Source organism: Melitaea cinxia, chromosome 7 (assembly GCF_905220565.1).
Source record: "Melitaea cinxia chromosome 7, ilMelCinx1.1, whole genome shotgun sequence".
Taxonomy (NCBI): domain Eukaryota; kingdom Metazoa; phylum Arthropoda; class Insecta; order Lepidoptera; family Nymphalidae; genus Melitaea; species Melitaea cinxia.
In genome coordinates this window covers 15,607,048-15,630,499 of record NC_059400.1, presented here as the reverse complement: position 1 = coordinate 15,630,499, position 23,452 = coordinate 15,607,048, and the positions used below count along the sequence as shown (strand labels likewise).

The 23,452-nt window shown below is 32.2% G+C and overlaps 1 protein-coding gene across 1 annotated transcript in view; it reads right to left on the bottom strand.

Moving 5' to 3' along the window:
* LOC123655042 (muscarinic acetylcholine receptor M2) overlaps positions 1–10,510 on the bottom strand; it is a 34,695-nt gene extending 24,185 nt beyond the window's left edge. The window contains exons 1-2 of the mRNA XM_045590888.1: positions 10,431–10,510; positions 3,798–3,924 (exon numbers count right to left, since the gene is read on the bottom strand). Coding sequence (XP_045446844.1) covers positions 3,798–3,924; positions 10,431–10,510 — 207 coding nt within the window. The remainder of the gene's footprint in view (positions 1–3,797; positions 3,925–10,430) is intronic.
* Between the last annotated feature and the right edge of the window lie 12,942 nt (positions 10,511–23,452).

The following is a 23,452-nucleotide window of genomic DNA, read 5'->3' as shown; positions in this document are numbered from 1 at the left end:
GTTATATAGTGTGAACAAAACTAACAAGGAATGTTTGTGATAAAATTCACAACGATGAGACAAAGTACTTCGACGTGAGCGGAATAAGCAAACTCACTGCAAAATACATGTTGTGTAATTGTATATAGACGTCTGTACATAAACGTATTGATCGACTTTAAATAATTGTGTTTGCTCGCAAACGAAATAAAACTGACTTTAATTATATCGACAAAAAATATAACGTAGGTAGACAAAAAATAAGTCAAGTAAACATGCATTATTATTTTTGTTATATAACTCAAAAAGCACCTATCACATCTTGATCTTTATTGAACTTTGGATTAAAAAAAAGGTCATCGAAATCGGTCGACCCACTAAAAAGTTCTGAGGTAATTAATATACATATATTAATTATACATATATTAATTATACATATAAAGGGTGACGTTTTCAATTCGACTATATTTTTTTTTATGTTTGTTACCTCATAACTTTGTCGGGGTGTTCCGATTTTAATAATCTTATATATAAAATTTTCATGTCACAAAGCTAAGATACTCCTCCGAAACGACTCGACTGATTTTTATGATATTTAATGTGCATATCGGGTAGGACTCGGCTAACATCTATTTTTCATATCTAATTATAAAAATCTAAATTATAAGAGGGGGAATTAAGGGGGTTAATAACATATATGGCAAAACAACGTTTGAGGGGTCTGCTAGCTATTTATAATATTTAATTGAAAGCTGGTGCTTGTCATACGATCCTATTTAAATTGGATCAAGACAGATCTAATAAGTATTTTTTCGTATGTGTATGCGTATTTAATTTAATATTTTATCTTCAATAACGTCGACAAGTACTACGTAGGCGTCGTACTACTGAAGTCGATTTTTTCTTTTGTGAGCAAACACAAAAATTATATTTTATTATTAATGCTATTAAGATATTTTATTTGTTTCATTTTTATTTTAATTTTTATTGGGTGGAATTGTAAATTAAGTTTTTATCTATCTATTTATCTATCTATCTATCTATTTATATAATTTTTTATTTCTCTGTTACTAAAACATAAGAAAAAAAAACACAGTTCCACTACCACCTTGGAACTTAAAAAGCCGACCGATGGCGGGACAGCCATCCAACTGCTGTTTTTGAAATACACAGGTCGAAGACGGGCAATAGCGTCTTCGGTGCGACAAAGCCAGCCCTGCGGTCACCAACCCGCCTGCCCAGCGTGGTGACTATGGGAAAAACATATGAATTCACGCCATTTTTAGCACGAACCTGTGTGTGTTTTAGGTTGAAGTGTGTTACTAAAAAAATACTGAGGAAAACTGAACGGAATCGAATGTCGTCAAGGCATTAAATACTATAGTATTTTATTAATATTTTAACTTGAAATAAAAGGATTTCACCTTTTTGTAAAGTAATTCAATAGAATAATACGCTTACGCGCTCACAGGCTTCAGCCTGTATATCAGAGCTTAATCTAAGTTTATAAAGTAATAATACTTGTGAACAACGAGTCTTAATTTCGTAAAATAGATAACTTTCAAATTTCCAAAAGTTTCGTAGTCACAGCTAAAAGACACTGCGATGAAAAATTAAAATTAATCCAACAAATACAGTCTACGGAGATTGTATGGGCTGGTGGTTGGTTCATGATAGCATCAATAACATTTTTAAATTCAGAAACAAAAGAAACCTCTGGAGAGTTAATAGCCTCTTCAGATGTCGAATGTACACAAAGCTCGAAAGTACTTCGTGTTTGTTGAACGACTTTTATGAAACACGAGGGTTGCGTTAGTTAATCCCAAGCTCGTAATATATTATGACTTTGTGTTTATTCACATTTTGATTAAAAATCTTCTTATTACTATATTATTATAATTTTATTATTTAAATTTCGTCTGTATTAGTAACATAGCGCTTATTTTAGGGATCATGATTATTATAATTAGAAAACAGTAAATCAGTTAGACTTAAATCAATTAGTTTAATGGAATGATATAGTAATCTGTTTTTGGTTTATATCACGATTTTGCAGTCGAAGGTGTAACCCAAACTATTCACAATTTTCGACTCTGTCGAAATACAATGCAGGTAGAAATTCAGGAAAACCGCGATCGTGACTTTTCAAATCTATTCGTTTCGTCGTCAATTTCGACTATATTTTTAAGCTATGCTAGGATAATAATTTATTTTTTATCGGAAATTGTAAATAAAATAACATGATTTTACGAAAGTAACATAGTCTTTAAATTACCATTAACAAAAAATAAAATAATTTTATACTTTCGAGAAATAGATTTTTTCTCATAAAAGTAGATTATTTTAGAAATAAAAAAAACCCAATGTTTGCCTTTATGGCTCTATCCCTTGTCACATCTGACATATTATGTATTATTACACAGAGCGATCGCTGTTAGATTTCTCACCCTAAAGGGTTGAACATTACTTTTAAATCGACTTAATAAAAAGAAGGAGGTTTTCAATTCGACTGAATTTCGTCTATGGATGTAACCTAGTAATTTTTACACCCAGTACCAATTTTTGTGATTCTTTTTATAGGTATTTGAAAGCTCGTGCTTTTCGTAGTTTTGAGTTATCCTAATAATATGCATTTTACTATACTTGTCAACGTAATTGTTGTTCTTACAATTTTTTTTGTGACACATTTTATAAATAACTTTCATTCTTGACAGGTATTGTTCTATCTTGTGAATTGTCAAACGCGGAAAGTCAAAAACGTAAAATTTTCTGAAATTTAACAATTTTAATTTTTATGTGCAATAAAGTTTCAAATAATAATAATATTTAACTTTGTGAAAATTTCATAAATACTTTAACATTTTATTCATTCTTTAAATAATTAGGAAACATAAAAATATATGTCTGAAACGGTAAAATCGCGTTCAAGTTACGGCGTGACCAAGGAAATAACAATGAATTAAGGTCAAAGTAGAAGTGGCAAACCGATTCTTATAAATGTGCGATTGGGATTTATGTAAAAATGAAAGTAAAATTTTATGAAAGTTCGAATCAAAATAATTCGTATTAAAGTTGAAATTAAAGAATAAATGACAATAATAAAATTTCTGACTTATAAGGTACTATTCCGAATCTAACTATTGGTCCTATGACCCTATTTTACTATACGGGGTACGATGTTTCTACAAAAGCATCTGTATCGTGTATCAATATAGTAATCAGAAAAGGTTCATACAATATTTAGAAGATAACGGGACACTAGCCCTGTTCCTAATCGTCAGTTAAAAGCAAACAGTCTTTAATCTGAATAAATCCAAAATTAACAGGATATTGGATAATTTGAATATTTTATCTGTATCATGACGACGGGAAACCAATAATTAAACCTTTTGCATTCGCATAATATAACAATTTGGTTTTATATCGAAAGAAGACAATATAAATTTTGGAAAAAGGTAAAATAGAAGTAATTTTTTTTAATACCATCCTTGACCAAACTAAATATACACGTATTTCTTACTTGAGTAAGCCTTAACGCTACCGCCAATGTGCAACGACTGGAAGCTACCCACCTCTTTATTAATAAAAGGAAGCGCACGAGGTGGCCACAGGCATTCTTTGATCAACAGGTGGTCGGAGCACATGCTGTATTGATTTAATTTTTCACGATTAAATTGAATCGTTATTACTATGGTGTTTTCTTTTAAGAATAAAATCAAGATGTCGTCATTTGTGGCTATATACATTTACACATATATATAGTATATGGATAATTTTCGGTATTTAAAAAACAAATAGCATATGAATAAATAACCTACCAAATCAATAGTGTCATCCGAAGTACTATTGTAAAAGTAGACGTCGGTGTAGTTGGAGATGTTGCTGATGAAGTAACCTTGACATTGACTGCCGATGCATGAACGTTGTTTCAACTTCTGTAGTTTCCTGTTGGCAATAAAATCTTAATTATTAAGTATCAGAAACACATACTTATCTGAAGAGTTTATTTGAATACGCTTATCTCAAGAACTAGCGATTCAAATTTAAAAATTCTTCTTGGAACAGTCAAATTATTGTGTAAGATAGGACAGGAGCAGAGTTATAATGAAGAAAATATTTCAAAATAGGGAATACTTCTTTCATTTGAAAGCATAAGAAATTTCTACTCCAGCGAATCATCAGGCAATAACATGCTATTGCAACATCAGAAGGTTTAACTTTGAGAGCAAGTTGAAGTCATATTTCAGATGGTCTATCTTTACTTGAGATTTGGAACAGCCCCATTGAGGAAGCACTTCAATTTTACAAAAGATTACAGCTAATTATTACTGCTCTTAATTTTTTTTTATTTAAGTGATATATCCACAGGCTTTATGCCCGTGCTTTTGTTATTCCAAATATTTTTTTTTTTCGTTTAAACATGCATCGGTACTTCACCGCAACTTTAAAATCCTAGAAGCCTTAATAACTAACTTCAAATTTCTAAAAGTCTACTGCTCCTAATTAGTGCCCTATTACTTTCTAAGTAAGTTCGCTAGAGCCCCTAGTGAGGGTCGAAGCTAGGGTTGCAGTCTTTGTAGTGTATTTTTTGGATCAGCTTATAGATATCAAATATTATCGAAAAAAGCGCCTTAAAACATTTCACACAATTCATTTGATGAAACATACTAATATTAGTCTTCTGTTTAAGATCTAATCTCTCAAGTATTTAAAAAGAAAAAGCTTTGTAATTAAATTTTCCTTTTTTGGCCTAGCATGTTCTCTGTTTTTACCGGGACCTAGTTATTTATCTTAACTGGATCTGACAGTTTACTGATTAGGCAAAGTAATACCCACGTGACCTTTATAAACTATAAAAGTAAACAAATACTACTAGAAACTACAATATTGTTTTTTATAAAAAATAATAAATACAATTTTTTTGCTTAAAATAGCAATATACTTGCAGATCAAGAAAATTGAATAGGTAAAGTATAAAATAAAACTGATTAAAATAACTTTAAATAGAATATTCTTGAATACACTGTATGGATACTTGTGGAAAGAATAAAAAATACAATTAAATTTAAAGTTGATTTAGGCACAAAATATTTATATATGTTCTTGGAAAAGTATCAGTATATATTCGATTCAGCAAATATGTTTAATTTCAAAGTTGATTCATTGCATATCACCTGAATTCTATTCTTTTTTAATTCTTCTAACTGCAGAAACATTTTTATTACATCTTGACTAGGTATACTAACTCATATACAAGAAATTATTTAGTTGATATACATTTATATATTGTTTTCTAATATTTACGCGAATCTCACTCTATATATATACGTTTCCAATACTTTATAGCAACCGTGGTCACGGGAGGACCAGTCCTTTCAGATAAAATTCGAATTAATTAGACATGTATATGGGCAATCCTGAAGGTTTACTAGAGTTAATACAATGCCTACCTGTTCGGGAAATTATTTACTGACGCCATCCGCTTCCGGTTCACTTAGTTTGGACCCAAAAGACCGAGGTCATATCTAAAGGCGTCCTACCTGAGTGTAAGTTTCGAATTATTGTATAGTGAAATGTTAATGGTAGGTTGTCATATCTAAATGGAGTGTCTCAAATGGTAGTATCAAATATGACGTAAATTTCCTGCTCTACGATATCATCATTGGATTTAGTAGCAAATCCCTTTTTTGTTTTTCATTCACCTACTGGATAACAGATGGCGCTACAACATAAGAACTCCAATACTTAACAAACTAAAATCACGATCGATTCAGCCTGCAATATTCTACTTATATAGGGATCTTTCACCACGTACGAGAAGGATTGGAGCTTAATCCACCACGCTGCTCCACTGCTGGTTGGCCGATACCGCGGGTTGGCAGATATAAAAAAAACCAGAGCTAGTGATAAAAAGTAAGCGTGTAACGTTCACCTTTTATCGTTTATCTACATACAAATAAAAACTAACAATATAAAATGTCGAGTTTGAATTATTCATCTGAATGTGTGTGGGTAAGTGTCTCCGAACATAGGGTTATGTGATTTTTAAATCAATACAAAGTAATGATATACATCTTATCGGCCTAGTGTGTACTGGAGACATTATATCTTAATATATATAAATCACCAGTCACGATGTTTGTCCGCGATGGACTCCTAAATATACTAAATCGAATTAAATCAAATTTGTACACCATGTACAGTTTAGTCCAACTTGAAACATATGCTATATTTTATTTCGATATATGCAATTATTATATTTAAGAAAAAAAAAATAAGAAGAGATGGTCAACTGGTATCGTATAAATTTAGTTCAGTCTTATAGTATATGACGTAAAAAATACAATTATATGTAAGTAAATAGAATAACTATGTGTATGTGCTGTGTGGCTACGGCACTAAAGAATTTAGCCACCCCCTCTCTTCCCGTGGGTGTCATAAGAGGCGACTAAGGGATAACAAGGTTCCACAACCACCTTGGAACTTAAGAAGCCGACCGATGGCGGGATAACCATCCAACTGCTGGCTTTGAAATACACAGGCCGAAGACGGGCAGCAGCGTCTTCGGTGCGACAAAGCCAGTACTGCGGTCACCAACCCGCCTGCCCAGCGTGGTGACTATGGGCAAAACACATGGGTTCACGTTATTTTTGGCGTAAACTTGTGGAGGCCTATGTCCAGCAGTGGACTGTATAGGCTGTAATGATGATGATGAAATAGAATAACTGCTTAATAGTATGAGACACTTCAAAAGAATGTTATTATTTAGCAGACATTCAGCGTTAAAATAATGATTTGATAAAAACCTAATTAAAATTCCGCGCGAATGTAACGTACTCGTATCTTTAAGTTATTTCGTGTTCCAAATGAATGTGAATGCCTTCATTGTTTTCATATGCAATATAGGTTAGTGTTGTGGAGCTTTGCGCGAAACTATGCAACTTAGCTTTATATTTGAGTGTGTAAGCTTTTATATACTTGAGTGAAGCCAGTTGCACTGTGAGATAAATTAAAATACATTTTTATGTTTTTATCCGTATATCTTCATATACAGATATATAATTACATAATTTCATAATGTTTACGGTAAAAAAATATGGAATCACTAGGTACCTTATAATTTTATCTATATATATAATAAAATGGTAGGAAAGTCATATCTGTAAAAAAAAAAAAAAAATTTGATATTGAATATTTTTTTTAAAGAATACTTGGGGTGTGATCTACAATCGACACCGAAGCCAAAAATATAGTTTTTAGATATTTTGTCTGTTTGTCTGTATGTATGTCCGGGATAAACTCATAAAGTAATGCATAGATTTACTACAAATTTGGCACAAATATTATTAAGAAGTCGGGTCAACATCTAGGATACATATTATCACGCTATCACCTACGGGGAACGAGCAGTGAACCTTTATTTCTTTAACGCATTCTGTAACAACGTGTAATCTAACGACAAATATTTCAATGTTGTTGTTAATATATTAATAACCATGCTATAAGCTAGCTTCACACTAGAAATAAAGACATTCTGTAGTATATTTAGTATCAGCATTGCACCCGTGCGAAGCCGGGGCGCGTCGCTAGTATTTAATAATTTATAAGAGTTTAAACTATCGAATACATAATCTAAGAACTACACTAGCTTGTTCTCCTATACTATAAATGTTTTAACTTTCGGTCTAACTAATTATTTTAATGGATAATACCAAAAAATATTAACACTATAAAAAAATTTAATCTCTAGAAATTGCGGACAAAAGTCATGCTAGACTTTTTCAACCAAAAAATATTCATAGCTTTTAATACTTAAATATTATTACTATTGTTATATATTCATTTTAATTTAAGAATGTTTATTTAGTCCTCCCGTGAGGTTAGCTGTACAATATCCGAAACTTCGGGCATCTAAAAAACTTAAAAAACTTAATAAAATCCGAAAAAGTTGTTTTCATTATAGAGAGTGAAATTCGCGTAAGCATTAGAAAACAATCATGTTTATTTAGGTTATAAATGTGGCAGATTTTACACATATGTACGTATATTAGTTGTTTGTGTGAAAAGCAATCAAGCAGCTACTGTTAAACTACCCTCGTAAGCTGGATTCTAAATTCTCTGTATGATTACGATTATGTGAGAGAAATGTTTAATTACCCTTTAGATCGCCTGTTATAGAATTTATAATTAGCTTTTAAGCTAAGTTCTATTATGTATTATATTTAAACTAGCGACCCGCCCTGGCTTCGCACGGGTGCAATGTTGATCCTTAACATAAAATAAATAATTGCAGTGTAAGCGAAAAAAATGTCTTTATTTACGACATCAAATTAGAAACCTCTAAAACTATCAGTATTCCTCTACTATATTATGCATGAATTATATTATACATATAAAACTTTCTTTGGAATCACTCTATTTACTAAAGAAAAAAAAATCATCAAAATCCGTTGCGTAGTTTTAAAGTTCTAAGCATACAGACAGCGGAAAGTGACTTTGTTTTATACTAAGTAGTGAGGAGGTAGAACACATCAGGAAATTTTTGCTCAAAACCTGGTGCAGGCCGACTGGAGAATCGCCGGCCGATAGTCGGGGGACTTCGGCCGGCCGGACGACACGACCTCACATGTCCAAGGGCTGGCCTTGTTGTGAGCGAGGCCACCCCACCATTGTGCCGGGGCCCGGAGGCTTTGTCCGGGCCTACCGCCGGGGCGAGGTGGCGAATGCTAGCGCGACCCCATCTCGCCCCACCCAGGCGGACGAATGGTCACACGTGGTGGTTTTTTAGTCAGTAAGAGTCTGACATAACCCTCTGGCGCCCCCGATGGCGATTTTCCCCACGTAAAAAAAGGCTGACTAGAGAAGTCTTTCGACCTTACAAAAGATCACAGCTTAATAATACTGCTTCAAGCAGTCTTGTGTGCCTCTGGTGGATAAGATGACCAAAGATCCTAGGGGGGATTCGGTCGACAACGTGCTTGCGATGCTTCTGGTATTGCAGGTGTCTGTAGGCTGCGGAAATCGCTTACCATCAGGTAATCCGTACGCTTGTTTGCCGATCTGCTTGTATAAAAATGTATTGTGGATAAAACTCTATAATTCTTAGCAAAAAAACATATGACTACACCAAGGTACTTTTAAACACTAAAATCGTGGTAACATGGTCCATTCGCCTGTTAGATTTATAAAAGCATTGAAGAACAAAATTCCTACTTGTTTCCTCGTTGTAATTAACTATTCTGAAATACTGTTCATAAAAGCTATTAGACTAGCCTAAAAAATAAATAAGCGAGAAAGAAAGACAAGTATCTTTTAACCACGGTTTATCGGTGTTTGCTTACAAATGATGTAATGGTTCTAGTGCTGTTCTGGTGGACAATTCAAATATATTTTTATGGAGACGATTAAATAATTTGTGTTTTAAGCCAAGTTGGAAACAAAAAGGACTTGTCTTCATATTCCAAAGATGGCGTTTGAGAACTGATATAAAAATAAAGAGATTTTGATAAAGCCAATTGCAAAATTATAAGCCGTTATACTATAGAATTGGTTAAAAATAATGTAAACAATGATTGACAACAGATATTATTGTAAACTACCCGACAGACGTCCTGTCTTGACTATGAATATTGAATTCGAATTGGTATATTTATTAAAAAAAAAAAAAAATGTTATAACCGATATTCTCTCAATTCTATGTCAAACGTCAAAAAGTTACATTAAAAAAGTCTATATTGTCCAAGGTGCTAAGGTTAGATTAGAAATAATTTTATATGGTGGTTATGTATTCTTAAATTTTCTGATTTCCCTCGCAATTTTCGTAACTTTTTTCTTTCACAAGAATTTTCTTCTGACAATAACAAACACAACAAAAAAGATTTAGCAAAATCGATCTAGCCGTTCACGCGGGATGAAGTTACCAAGGGAAATAGGGATTCAATTTTATATTATTGTAAACAAATTAAAGTAAGAAAGACAAAAAATTAAAGGACATTTATTTCGCTACAAAGAAAAAATAATCTTAAAGATCTTAAAAATTTTAATTAACTACATTTAGTTATAAACAAAGAAATGTGTTTATCTAAAAAGGTAAATCTCTGCTGAGAATACCAGACTAAGAAACTTATTCAGCGATATTTAAAAAATAAATTAATTTATTATTAGACGTCGTACTAGTGTGTCAGTAAAGTTGGTATTTGGTAATTACTAAATATATAAATAAAAACTATTTTAAGTTAAATCTTGCCAGATTTTACGTGCTTAGCTGAAATTTTTAAGAGCAAGACATCGAGTGTTTTTTAGTTACTGATCAAAAATAACTATTTAGATCCATAAATGACTAAAGAAAAGCAGGTATTATTGTTAACAATTCTAATAAATTCTTAATTTTATATTTCAATATTATAAGAGGCAGATATAATAGCTGAGACAAGAAAATAACGTCAACTCACCATTGCGTTATGAAACTCGTTCCTATAGAGTATATAGGTGTTGATCTGTTGACGTCGAGGCTTGCTTCCGTCGAGTTCATTATTACCAGGCTTTTGTTTCAGAGATCTTCGGATACGCCTACCGCATCTGGATAGAGAATTTTATATGTTTGTAATATTATACTTCTTTTCTATGGATTTATTCAAAATGTGGAACACAGAGTGTATAAATATAAAATTTCAAAAAAAAAAAACGTCTTCCGTGTGACAAAGCCAGCCCTACGGTCATCAGCCCGTCGGCCCAGCGTGATGACTATGGGAAAGGCAAAACATATGAGTTCGCGCCATTTTAGGCACGAACTTGGGGAGGCATATGTCCAGCAGTGGACTGTGATAGACTAAAGTGATTAAATATGAAATTTATCTAATTATTATATTTGGGTAAAATTTGGAAATTTTTCATAATGTGGTGATCTTAGTCGTGCACTGATAAAACTTAAACACAACGAAAATTGGCGATAGACTCACCAAAACTAATTTCGTGAATCTGCACTTATTGTGCTTTTAAATATTAATTATTGCGAATTGTAACTAAATTTCCGTGATAATCGGCAATCACACTCTTAGAATACCAGTCAAATTAGTCTCCTAGTCAACGAGAATGATCAACTTCTGATTGCTATATCAAAACGTAAGCAGTATGCAAATAATGGCAACTTATTCTTCACTAAGACGAAGAATAAGCCAGAGCTGGGAAGTGCAAATGTATGCGTATTATTAAGCCACCTTAAATATTTCATAATCTTAAAAAGTTAAATTAATTTACTTATTGTGGAATATAATAAATTAAAAATATGTATTAAATTGTATGAAATAATTGATAATTATAATAGTTTTACATGGGATTTCTTCTACACGGGACTTAAAGCTTTTATAAAACAAAGATTTATTATTCTTTTCTAACGGAATAAAAACTATTTTGTATTTAAGTATGTATGATAATAGATTGAAAGTTTAATACGATGTCACCTTAAGCAGTGCAGCGACAAATTCCAAGATGTTAAAATAAGCCAGGCGGAAATTTTTGACGTTTTACAGCTACTTTCAACGCTGTAGCCACAGCAAAAGTCGGACTGTTTCTTATTTTTTTAATCTTTTGTCCTACATTCAGATTTCTAAAATGCTGTATAAATTCTAGTCTAATAAACATACCTAATTCCCTAGATAAAATAAGTAAAGATTAATTTTCATTATTCGTGTCCTAAGTCCTTGTCACTAGAAATCCTTATCAACCCTTTCTTCTAAGAATGAGTCACAAAATAAATTTATTTTTTTCTCCTTAGACAAAGCATTTAAAAGAAAATAATTGATTTAAGTAAACAATATGGCGCTTTGAATCCACCGTATTCAATTAATAATTGGGCTGGCAATGGGGTTCAAAGAAATAAAAATTCTTCAATCCCACCAATATATTTTTCTCAAATCCACAATTTAATTTTTCAAGTGATTAATTCACTTCGTGAAACTAGCACAAACAAGATAAATCTATGTCAAATAAAAATTGTTAACGGAGTAATGTAAAGAATATTTTGTGACAAAGGTTAGTTCAAATGCTTATAATTATGATCGACGATGTATATGTGCAGTGGTCATAGCAAGAACTGATTTTGTAGGCGTCGGTTCGATCCTCACACACGACAATTATTGATATAGGTCATGCGTATATTTTTCTGAGGGTTATTATTATTATGTGTTTCCGAATTCCTGAAATAGAATTCATATTCTACTGAGGGCCGTTGTATGTGAAAATGTCATCGTTTACACATAATCATACTTGATGAAGTTATTTTAATTTGAAAACCATCATCATTTATGACACATCGTTCAGTTAAATGAAAACTGTTAAAGTTGAAAACAATGAGCTTAAAACAGGCGATGTTTAGTAACTCGCGTGTTTGGACGTCAAACAAATTGTTATGTAATTTTCACAAACTTTAGTTACCTTTAATTTATTATATAGCGTAGTTTTTCTCATAGTAAAATAATTACAAAAATCATCGTTAAAATACATGTTTTAACGAGATGTACTACTAACAGTTTTTGTTTAAGTAGAACATTTTAGTTATGTGGTCTAGTTTTCAAAGGTACTAAATTTTCAAAGATTATTTGAACTATAAATAAAGTCATTATTTAATACCAAGTTTTTGTGCATTAATTCGTCTGTAATAGTAGGTCTATAGTGCTCTATTTTTGAATTTGTAACAATGAGACTTAAAAAATTAACTTGTTTCTTATTTATTCTACTAATACAATCCATAATAATACTATATAATATATAATATTCTTTTCGTACCACTTGCTCAAAAAAGTGACATTCTATGCCAAAAAAAGCGAACATGACAATAGTCATTTTTAATCTGTTAAAAACAGGGAAAGAAAATTGTACTGAATTTCATTCATCCTCTAGAGGGAGAATGTAATTTAAATTTGGAATACTTACCGAAATTTATACTGAACTACATCTGTGTTTACACCATTGAGTTTGTATATAAAGCATTATAGGTACATCTTTTTGAAAAAGGAATACGCATTTATTATGCAGTTATGATTATTAAATAAAATTACGAAAACCGACGAGGCAAATAAAAAATCATAAAGAGTGTGCATCAACTCCGATAAGCGAATGAAGTTCACACTATGATATTTAAAAATTAAATATTTTACCAAATAAATAAAATTATATTTAATTCAAAATCAAAACATAAATTGACGCTTAAATTAAATTTTACTTATTAAGTACCAAATACCAACTTTACAGTAAATTTACAGTAAATGCTTGTATTACCTATATCTTGCATAAACAGGTAAAAGCGCTGTAAAAGGTAATTCTCAGCGTCTCTGAGCGTCAGAGTAATTATCTCACACAATTTCACATCCCAATACTTTTTTTATAGCACATAGCTTTTCGTTTCGTTTCTTAAGGAGTAAACTCCAAAAACATAACATAACATATAACATAACATAACATAACATAACATAACATAACATATAACATAACATAACATACTTTTATGTTACATTATTTTTAGTACCAATGTGTGCTATCTTTCTACTTTGAACTCCATTGGTATTGTTAAAAATGTCAACTCTTGATTACTAGTAAATATTTGTAACAGTTATCTCACCAATATTTCGTGAACTGGATCCGGTCGGATGGGTGTCGGATGTTTATCTGCGTCGTCCATGCCAGCATCTGAAACGGAAGTTCGGTGAGCCTGATACCAACTGCCGTGCGAATTGACATTGGGTTATAGTGCTTTGTGAACATAGAAGAGGTATCTGTTTAAGGAATATTTTTTGTTTCTATAATATTAATATCACGTGTACTGATCAATGTGAATTGGATACAATAAAAGTGTATTTTTTTTAATTGTTTCAAAAGGAAAAATAATTTAATTTTATAAAAGTTAATTTGTTAAAGGTAGATAAGTAGTAATATATTCTGTGTTATAGAGTGTTTTAGAAGTATAGTTTTACGATTTAAATGTATTAGCAATTTCGTAAAATGTGCGCAAAACACTCTACCCAAAAAAATAAAATTTGTTAAGAATTAAGATTATAGTGTGTATTCTGTAGCTGTGTGTTTCTCAACGGTGCCTCGGAGAATACGTGAAGCTGTTTGTCCCGGTTGTTATCATAGACAACTGGTAGTGATTGTTATCACCATCGTCATCATAGCAGCTCACAGACGCCCACTGCTGAGCATAAGCCTCCCCTAATGTTTTCCACGACGATCGGCCCTGCGCAGCATGCATTCAGCGGCTTCACGCGACCCTGACCAGATCGTCGGTCCACCTCGGGGGGGGGGGGGGGATGTTATATTCTTATTGTATAATAGTAGGGAATATTTTATGATGACCTACGGTAAAGTAAGTCGTAAGTCGACCCGACCCTACTGATACATGGAGAATGAAGTCTATGCCAAGCAGTGAGATGGTACAGGCTGATTTAAAAGAAAAAAACAATTATTTTGTTTAATTATTAATGGTGATTTTTAAAAGATTAACTATCGAATTTCACGTCGATCCTTCTTTGCAGAATCTTTTTTTCATAATCGGATGGCAAATCTATATTAAGTATATTGCTATTTTGTAAAATAACGATTAAAAGGTCGTTGAAGCATACTAGAAGGAAGCAATTTTTCGATTTTGATTTGATTTTGGACACTAACTATATTTATAATAAGCGTTGCTTGATTATATTTCATTCAAATGGACAAAAAACGAAAATTACTAATATAATATATTTTTTACACTTATAAAACGAACATAATAGTACAATGTTCATCTCACTTTATTATATTATTACGAATTCTTAGAAATAAATTGAGATAACTCATAACGAGTATTTACTTGTCATAGTATTGAAGCACACGGCCTCGAATCATATTACGTTTATTAAGTTTTCCTACTATGATTTAAATATCAGAGTAATAAAATATAAAAGCTTTCTATCTTATACAATATGCATGTTGATACATAATGGTAAATAGGTTGACGAGCCTGCTTCAAAGGCGAGCTGAGAATATCAAATATATAATTCTGCACTTCAAAGTTATTGGATATGTGTATATAATAGATAAACCATAATACTACTTTTTTACAATTTTTTCTCTAATTTGTTTATTTAGGAATATATAAAATATATTAAAGAACTTTTAAAGGACGTAGAATTCTCTAAAGCTTAAAATATTTGTAGTTACCCAGGTATCTTATGCTGATTGAAGGCATTGCTATTTCTGTGACGATATTGTATAATTGATAGCCTTTAACAGAGCATCTGTAATTAGTCTCTGAACATAAATGTTGGGACTTTACAACCTTGCCTATTTTTGGGTTCTGTAACATTACAGTTACCTTTTAATAGGTCAACCTTTCACCACTGAAATTAATTTATTCATTGCATCCTTATATGAATTTAAAGACTAAATTGTCTAGTGAAAATTATTCTTACAAGAAATAGTGTTCAAGTGAAATTAGCGGTAGGTAACTATTATTTATTAACTTCAAAAAATAATATTAACTCATTGTATTTATAACAAAAGGCGTTGTTTGAAGAATTTGTAGTTTCTACAAATAAAGTAAACAGTCGACCTGGAAACAAACACTTCTAAGAACTCATAATTCTCGTCACGTACCTTTAAATTTGTTTAGCAAACGTGAAAAACGTGAAATATTGTTTCGCGTTTCTTAAATATTAAAAAAATAAATTAAATATTTATATAATTTTTATTTGAGCAAAATTTTCATTTTGAATCAATGGTAATTTCACAATAATTAATATTAAATAATAAAAAAATATTGCATGCATTATGCTATACAACAATTTACTAGTCTTGGAATTGTGTGACAATTATTGTTTAATATAGAGTATGTGAATTCAAAATTAATACACGATTCATTGATTCATAACTAAGCAACATTACTGAAAATTATAAGATTAACAACGACACAAGGGTGATACAATATACTTATATTTCTGTTAATATGAATTATTAATATTGGATATATTAATAATTTAGTTTTTTTTTTAGAAGCTTCTTCTAATGAGTATTGGAACCAACTTCATTTCGTTCAATCAATCTAACACAACGTATAATACTTGAGAACTCTTTATCCTTATTTAAAAATAGTATTTTACAAATTTAATTTCTTTCAAACGTTATTTATTTATTTATTATTTATTTTATTTATTTTTAATGTACACCGAAATACAAACACTTGGACGAAGACTTCCTCTCCGTAAAAAAGGCAGTTTGGAACTTAGTACGTTAAGCACTGTGTGCTAGTAGATAATAAATTCCTATTATGAGAAAATTTTGGTATGATCGACTGGATTGGATTTTCTGAAACAACAGATACCAAATAATTTTCATTTGAGGAGCTTAGGGCGTGTGGACATTTACAAACTATTTTATTTAGTTTAGTCAAAGAATTTGTAGCCTAATACAGCGTACTTCTAGCCTTATCTCGACTTTGCTATATCTAATTCTCAAATTCATCCAATCAATTACCAATTATAGATTGAAATCGACCATTCGATCAATTACAACAAAAAATCTGAACTGAGATATTTCAGTTCCAACTAAGGATAAAAATTCATTACGTTTATTTAGACCTGATCATCGGATTAATAAACTTTGATAAATGTAACAGTGAATTCCGGCAAAGTAGCTGATGCCTCTTTTGTTCTGCGATTTGTTTTAGCTCACTGGCTCTGCGCAGTGGGTCGGAAGATGTCTAAGGAAACTGTTTTAGGTGTATACATAAGCGGAATCGATGTTTATCGAATGCTTGTTCCGTTTATGGATAAATATATCTTGGTATGATATTAATTTTTAATATCAATAGTTTTGAATATTTTTTTCTTTCGAGGTTAATACAATACACCACCGCGCCGTAGTACCCCATTTATTTATTTCTTTTTATTCATTTTTTTTTGTTATATATTATTATTAATTTTTGTCTGTCTGTAAAATTAAAAGTCCTGGGCATCGAGGTTTTAAACATAATGGTGTGTAACGAATTTAATACGAAGAGAAAACGATAAAGATATCAACCACCTTATGTGACATCAGCAACTGTGTCGCACCGATCTAAGTTACACTTATCGATAAGATAATGATAGAAATAGATGAGCTGAGATAGAGTAACGAATCAATAATGGCCATTGCAGACTACGGTCGACAGTGTTTAAAACTGTAACACGTTTGTTGTTTAAGTTATGTTTGAGGACGAGTTAGCGTAACTGTCATGGCGCTGATTAGTGGATGTAACGCTGGCAGTTACGGGTTTGATTCTTGCACATTTGTATTGATCATACAGACGTTTGCCTTGGTCTGGGCGTTGCGACCCTGATTTCTGTTCTGCGGGATGTGTAATCTTAGTATTTATATTTATATATGTTTTATTTCTATGTATATTTATCAAAAAAATTATTATAGGGTAAAGCCGAGATAGATGCCCCAGTGGGATAGATGCCTCATATTCTAAAAACCTAACATCACGAACTCACAAATAAAAATTAATCGCATAAGTAGGAGCCGAACTCACCCCGTACCTCAGATACCAACAGATATTCGTGTGGCAAAGACGCGTTTTGGTCATGTGTGTAATTGTCTCCGTGGCGAAATTTACGAACACGTCAAAGTTTTTAAGGTTATATAATTTTATAAATAGTAATAAATTCCGTTATATTTTTTATCACGTCAATATACTGTTTTATTAAGTCTGCATCTCGGTGTAAATAGATGCTATTTTGTTTATAATTTATTTAAAAAATACGTGGGCATCTATCTCTATCACAAAGTATAGTTGCCCTGATTTTTTGAGGTATAGGTGCCCTTAGGAGTATCTAACCCTTCATACACCATATTCATAGTAAGTTTATATTTTTAAAAATTTTTTAGTGTTTGTTATATTTTTTATGTATTTACGTATATTTATGTTTGGATGTTTTACTGATTCTAGCAGAACTATACCACGAAAATATAAAAGAGAGGGAGGAATGCGAGCTCGAGTATGTTCTTGGACTACAGAAAACCTACAGTCAGCTTTCGTCTTTTAAAATTATATTCTGTTTATAACAATTAAAAAATTTAAAAAACCCCAAAATGTTTTTCATTACTATGACCCATGAAGACAATCGATGTTTTAGGAGTAGAACTACCTAACATTTGGTTTGGGTTTTTCATTTACACGGCCTAAAGGGCATCTATCCTACTCACTATTTTCATCATCATCATCATCATTACAGCCAATACAGTCCACTGCTGGACATAGGCCTCCACAAGTTTACGCCAAAAATAACGTGACTATTTTCATGCTGGGGCAAATATCCATATAGGTAGGCATCTATCTTAAAAAAAAGGGTTCACGAAAATCTAATTTCTGCTAAATCTGCATTGGATAGGTTAAAAGAAAATAGTAATAATTCGACATAAAGGATTGAGCTAGCTACATTAACAAAAAATATTCGTATAGATATCATATTTTTAAAATTAGGTGGCTATTTCAAAAAGTGAGGCATCTATCCTGATTTTACCCTATATATATTTTTAACCGACTTCCAAAAAAGGAGGAGGTTCTCAATTTGACTGTATTTTTTTTGTATGTTACATCAGAACTTTTGACCGGGTGGACCGATTTCGGCAAAATTTTTTTTTAATCGAAAGGTGCTGTGTGTCAATTGGTCTCATTTAAATTTATTTGAGATCTAACAACTACTTTTCGAGTTATATCTAATAATGCGTTTTTACTTGACGCTTTTTTCGTCGACCTACGTTGTATTATACCGCATAACTTTCTACTGGATGTACCGATTTTGATAATTATTTTTTTGTTAGAAACGGGATATCCCTAATTTGGTATTATGATACGGAAACCAGGATCTGATGATGGGATCCTAGAGAAATTGAGGGAGACTCTCGAAAATCCACAATAACTTTTTACTGGGTGTACTGATTTTGATAATTTTTAATTTAATCGAAAGCTGATGTTTATCATGTGGTCACATATAAATTTTATCGAGATCTGATAACTACTTTTTGAGTAATCTTTGATAACGCGTAGTTACTTGACTATTTTTCGTCGATCTACGTTGTATTACTTAGTCTTCGATGTAATTGAAGTCGATTTTTTTTTCGTTTGCGAGCAAACATAATTATTAGTTATAACTGTCGGCTGTTATTTATAACACAAGCATTAAGTTGCTTAACATGGGAACTGACGACCGTGTGTATGTTATAAGATATTTATTTATTTATTTATTGTGTGTGTTTTGCGGAACCCCAACACAGGAGTCACCCTAGTGGGGGCCGTTGAATGTGAGGCGCAGATTAAATATTTTATTATTTTCTTTTTCTATATATCGGATAAACAAGCATAAATATAAGTGAGTCAATATGTACAAAGTAAATTATATAAGATACAATAGCCACTTGTATTTTAGATCCTTTTTCAAATTATATTTTCGTCTCATACTGTACCTATGTCGTAAAAAAAACAATATGCCAATCAACACAAACAAACAATGTGGAACGAATACAAAGGTGTTCAATAAACCTGTACAAAATATGTAAGTGATTTGCTACGTGTTAGAAATAGCGTTACTTGAAAAAGACTCAACTAAATAATTAAGTTGATTTTTTTTGTAGTTTTTCAGAAAGAGCAAGAATATCAACTTATATAAATGTTTTTTATCCAAATATATTCTATTTATTATTTAAACAAAAAGAAACTGAAGTGTTTGGTTGGAAAATGGCTAAAAACTTCCAATTATCATAAAACTGAGAAATTGATCAATCACGACTTTAAGGTATATCTACTAAATAAGCCAAAACATAATTTAATTATTATCACTTCTAGATTTCGTTGTTTTATTTATTTTATTATAAATAAATAAATAAAAATAAATAAATATACGTTTCTTTTTTACACAGATTTACACATGCACGTCGTATAATTCTTGGTTATTGTTCTTTATATATTGTATAATTCTGGGTTCCGTGGAGTGGGAACTGGTGATTTGTATTTCCAGCTACGGCCTCTAACGGATACCAGTTCCACATAAAACCATTAAACTTGAGTTTTACAATTTATAATTGTAAGTAAATTTGTAATGATCATCTGTGAGGACGTAATAAACTATTTTCTCATTTTATTTGTTTTTTCATTATCTAGGTAATTGTAAACTCATTTATCTAGGTAATTCTAAAATAATGGAATTTAGCTAACCAAACTGACAAATAGAATGAAAATTACATTTCGGTTCGGTGGTAGGTTTAGACAGCAACAGTATTTGTGTAAAATTATAATTTATATTACTTTGAGCCTTTTTTTTACAACTAGGTCAGTAAAAAAGTATACGGCCCACCCAATGTTTAGCGGTTACATTGACGCCTGCAACACCAGAAGCATTGCAAGTGCGTTGCCGACCCTTTTTTTTACGTGGGGAAGTTCCTTCATGAATACCCTCCAGCGTGGGGGCGCCGTAAGGTTATGTTAGACTCCTACTGACTAAAAAACCACCACGTGTAAGCAGTAGTCCGTCTGGGTGGGGCGAGATAGTGTCGCGCTAGCATTCGCCACCTCGCCCCGGCGGTAAGCCCGGACAAAGCCTCCGGGCCACGGTACAATGGTGGACTCAGACGTGTGGGGCCGTCGACCCCACTATTACGGGGGGGGGGGGAAGGACGTGGGCAAAACGTCTCCCTCTTGCCCCCGTACGTCTGCGCCGGAGTGGGTCAGCAGAGACGTCATTCTTCCTGACCCACTCCGCGGCCTTCTTCTGCGTCATTAAGTGCGTTGCCGACCCTATCCCAACCCTCCATAGGAGCTCTGGCTTACCTCACTCACCACCACAGGAACACATAACTAATTGAGGGCAATATGATTTAGCTGGGGTATTCTGTAAGGTTGAGGTACTTCCCCAGACGGGCTAATCCAGATTTTAGAAAAGATATGACCTGCTGTGCCCTCCTCAATAGATTGGTCTACTTGATTGAAATAAAAAAAAAAACTAAATTTTTGATTTTTGTCATTTAAAATATGTAATATATAATAAACAATATAATATAACGATTAGCTATCAGTGACGTATGCTCTACTATATTATGCATGTTTTATACATATAAACCTTCCTCTGGAATCACTGTATTTAATAAAGAAAACCGCATCAAAATCTATTGCGCAGATTTTTAAAGATCTAAGCATACAGACAGCGGGAAGCAACTTTGTTTTATACTATGTATTGATTTAAGGAATAGAAACCAACCCAGCTAAAGACATAAGATAATTGAAATGATTGACATGAAAGTTACAACTGTTGTTTACATAGTTGTACAGTTGTCTCGAGTTTAATTTTTTTCTAAAAACTCTAGTAAGAAACTCCCTTACAAATTTTTTTCTTCAAAACGTATCATAAATTTACATTTTGTATTAATCAATGACGCCATCATCTCAAAACAATGCAGCTGAAAACAAATGACAAACTAAAAACAAAATATAACAATGTCCAGAAAATTTTCACGTATTCAGAAAGGTCTTCATAACGTTGGAAAGTGTATCAAATCATCCCTCTTGTTACAGCAAATAGGTACCCAACAGACCGCATCGTCTCAAAATAAAAGGGGCACGAACAAATATCGCTAACGTAGCGTAAAATATAACTACTTAAGCAATTTTTGCCTCTATTGCTAACAGAATAGTTGCCAAAATTGTTTGTTATGTTTCGCACTCAAGGCTCATTGTACGGTACAACCCCTTTGCACGAACAGTGGTAATCGATTTGACAAAGCCTTGGTGGTTCGGAATGAATGAGGTGGTGAAATTTCCGAAGGTGGTGTCCAAACAATACATATATTATATTACGAAGTAGAATTGGTGTTTATATTGTACTGGCCTTCCTATGCGGTTTTACTTGCGTTACCTTTTATGGTTACAACTTACTTGTCTAATAGGACATGCACTTGAGGACAGATAGACAAATATAATTTGTTGTAGGTTTTAGTCTCTACACATACATTTTTTTTATATCGCGATAACTTTACTGCCAGACAGTGTTCGAAGTTTAATTTAGCTTTAAGATCATAACGATAAAAACTAATTAAGTTTCAAGTACCAGATTCAGATTTTACGGGATGCGAGATCAAACATATAGATATGTATAGATTCGAAAATTCTAAAAGTAATTATTATGTCTTCTATTCGATTTATAAAACCACTTTTAATATATATTTTTTAATTCTTCACATTTATATATAGGATGCTTACAATTTTATAATACACTAGCTGTCCCCGCGACTTCGTCCGCGTGGAATTTAACAAAAAATTATTTTTCAGTTCGCAGAGTTATAAAATATATAAATTTCTAAAATAAAATTAGCCTAAGTTACTCGTTATTATATCAGCTATCTGCCAGTGAAAGTGCCAGAGATTAGTCGGAATTAACAGACAGACAAAATTTGTAAAAAATGTTATATTGGTATATGTACCGTGTATACATCCATATACATTGAGTGAAAAGCGGTTATTTTAATATTACAAACAAAAACTCCAATTTTTTTTTATTTGTTAGATAAGATTTCATAAATAATTTGAAGGGTTCTTTTTCCATCTATATCAGGACTTAGTGCATCGATTTGATAAATTGTTTGAAGCATTAGAATACTTGTTTACTTATTTATGCTCGTTTTCTAAGGTACGTTGTGAGAAAAACGTAACACAATAATATTTTACTGTAAAACTAATAATAGTTGAGCAGTGTAAATGTGACACCGAGTTGGCGCAACGGTTACAGCCATGGATTGTACCTGTTGCGCTAGCGGTTGCGGGTTCGATCCCCGCACATGACAAACATTTGTATTGGCCATACAGGTGTTTGCCGTGGTCTGGGTGTTTGTGCAGTCCTTGTGGGGTCTCCCCACCGTGCCTCGGAGAGCACGTTAAGCCGTATGTCCCGGTTGTTATCATGTACACCTGATAGCGATCGTTACTCATAGTAGGGAATATATCCGCCAACCCGCATTGGAGCAGCGTGGTGGATTAAGCTCTAATCCTTCTCCTACATGGGGAAAGAGGCCTATGCCCAGTAGTGGGATATTACAGGCTGAAGCGTAAATGTAAATCAATCTAATATAATAAGATTTTAGGTGTAACAATTAATTTTGAATACTTAAAATTTTAGTGCCGATTAAATAATTGAATCATTAAAATATGTTTCTATATGTATGTTAAATACGTAAAGCAAAAACTTTGTACCCCTTTTTACGAAAATTGCGCGGATGGAGGAGTATGAAATTTCGTAAACTTATAGTTTATGCAGAGAAGGAGTGCAGAATGCTAATATTTTTTTAAACTTATGCATAGAAATATATTAAACCAATAAAAAAAAAATACACACACTACAATGTATTACACACCGCATATTATACTCGTTTGATGGTTGTCAGTCTGTAGCTAAATTGAAACTTTAAAAAAAAGGTT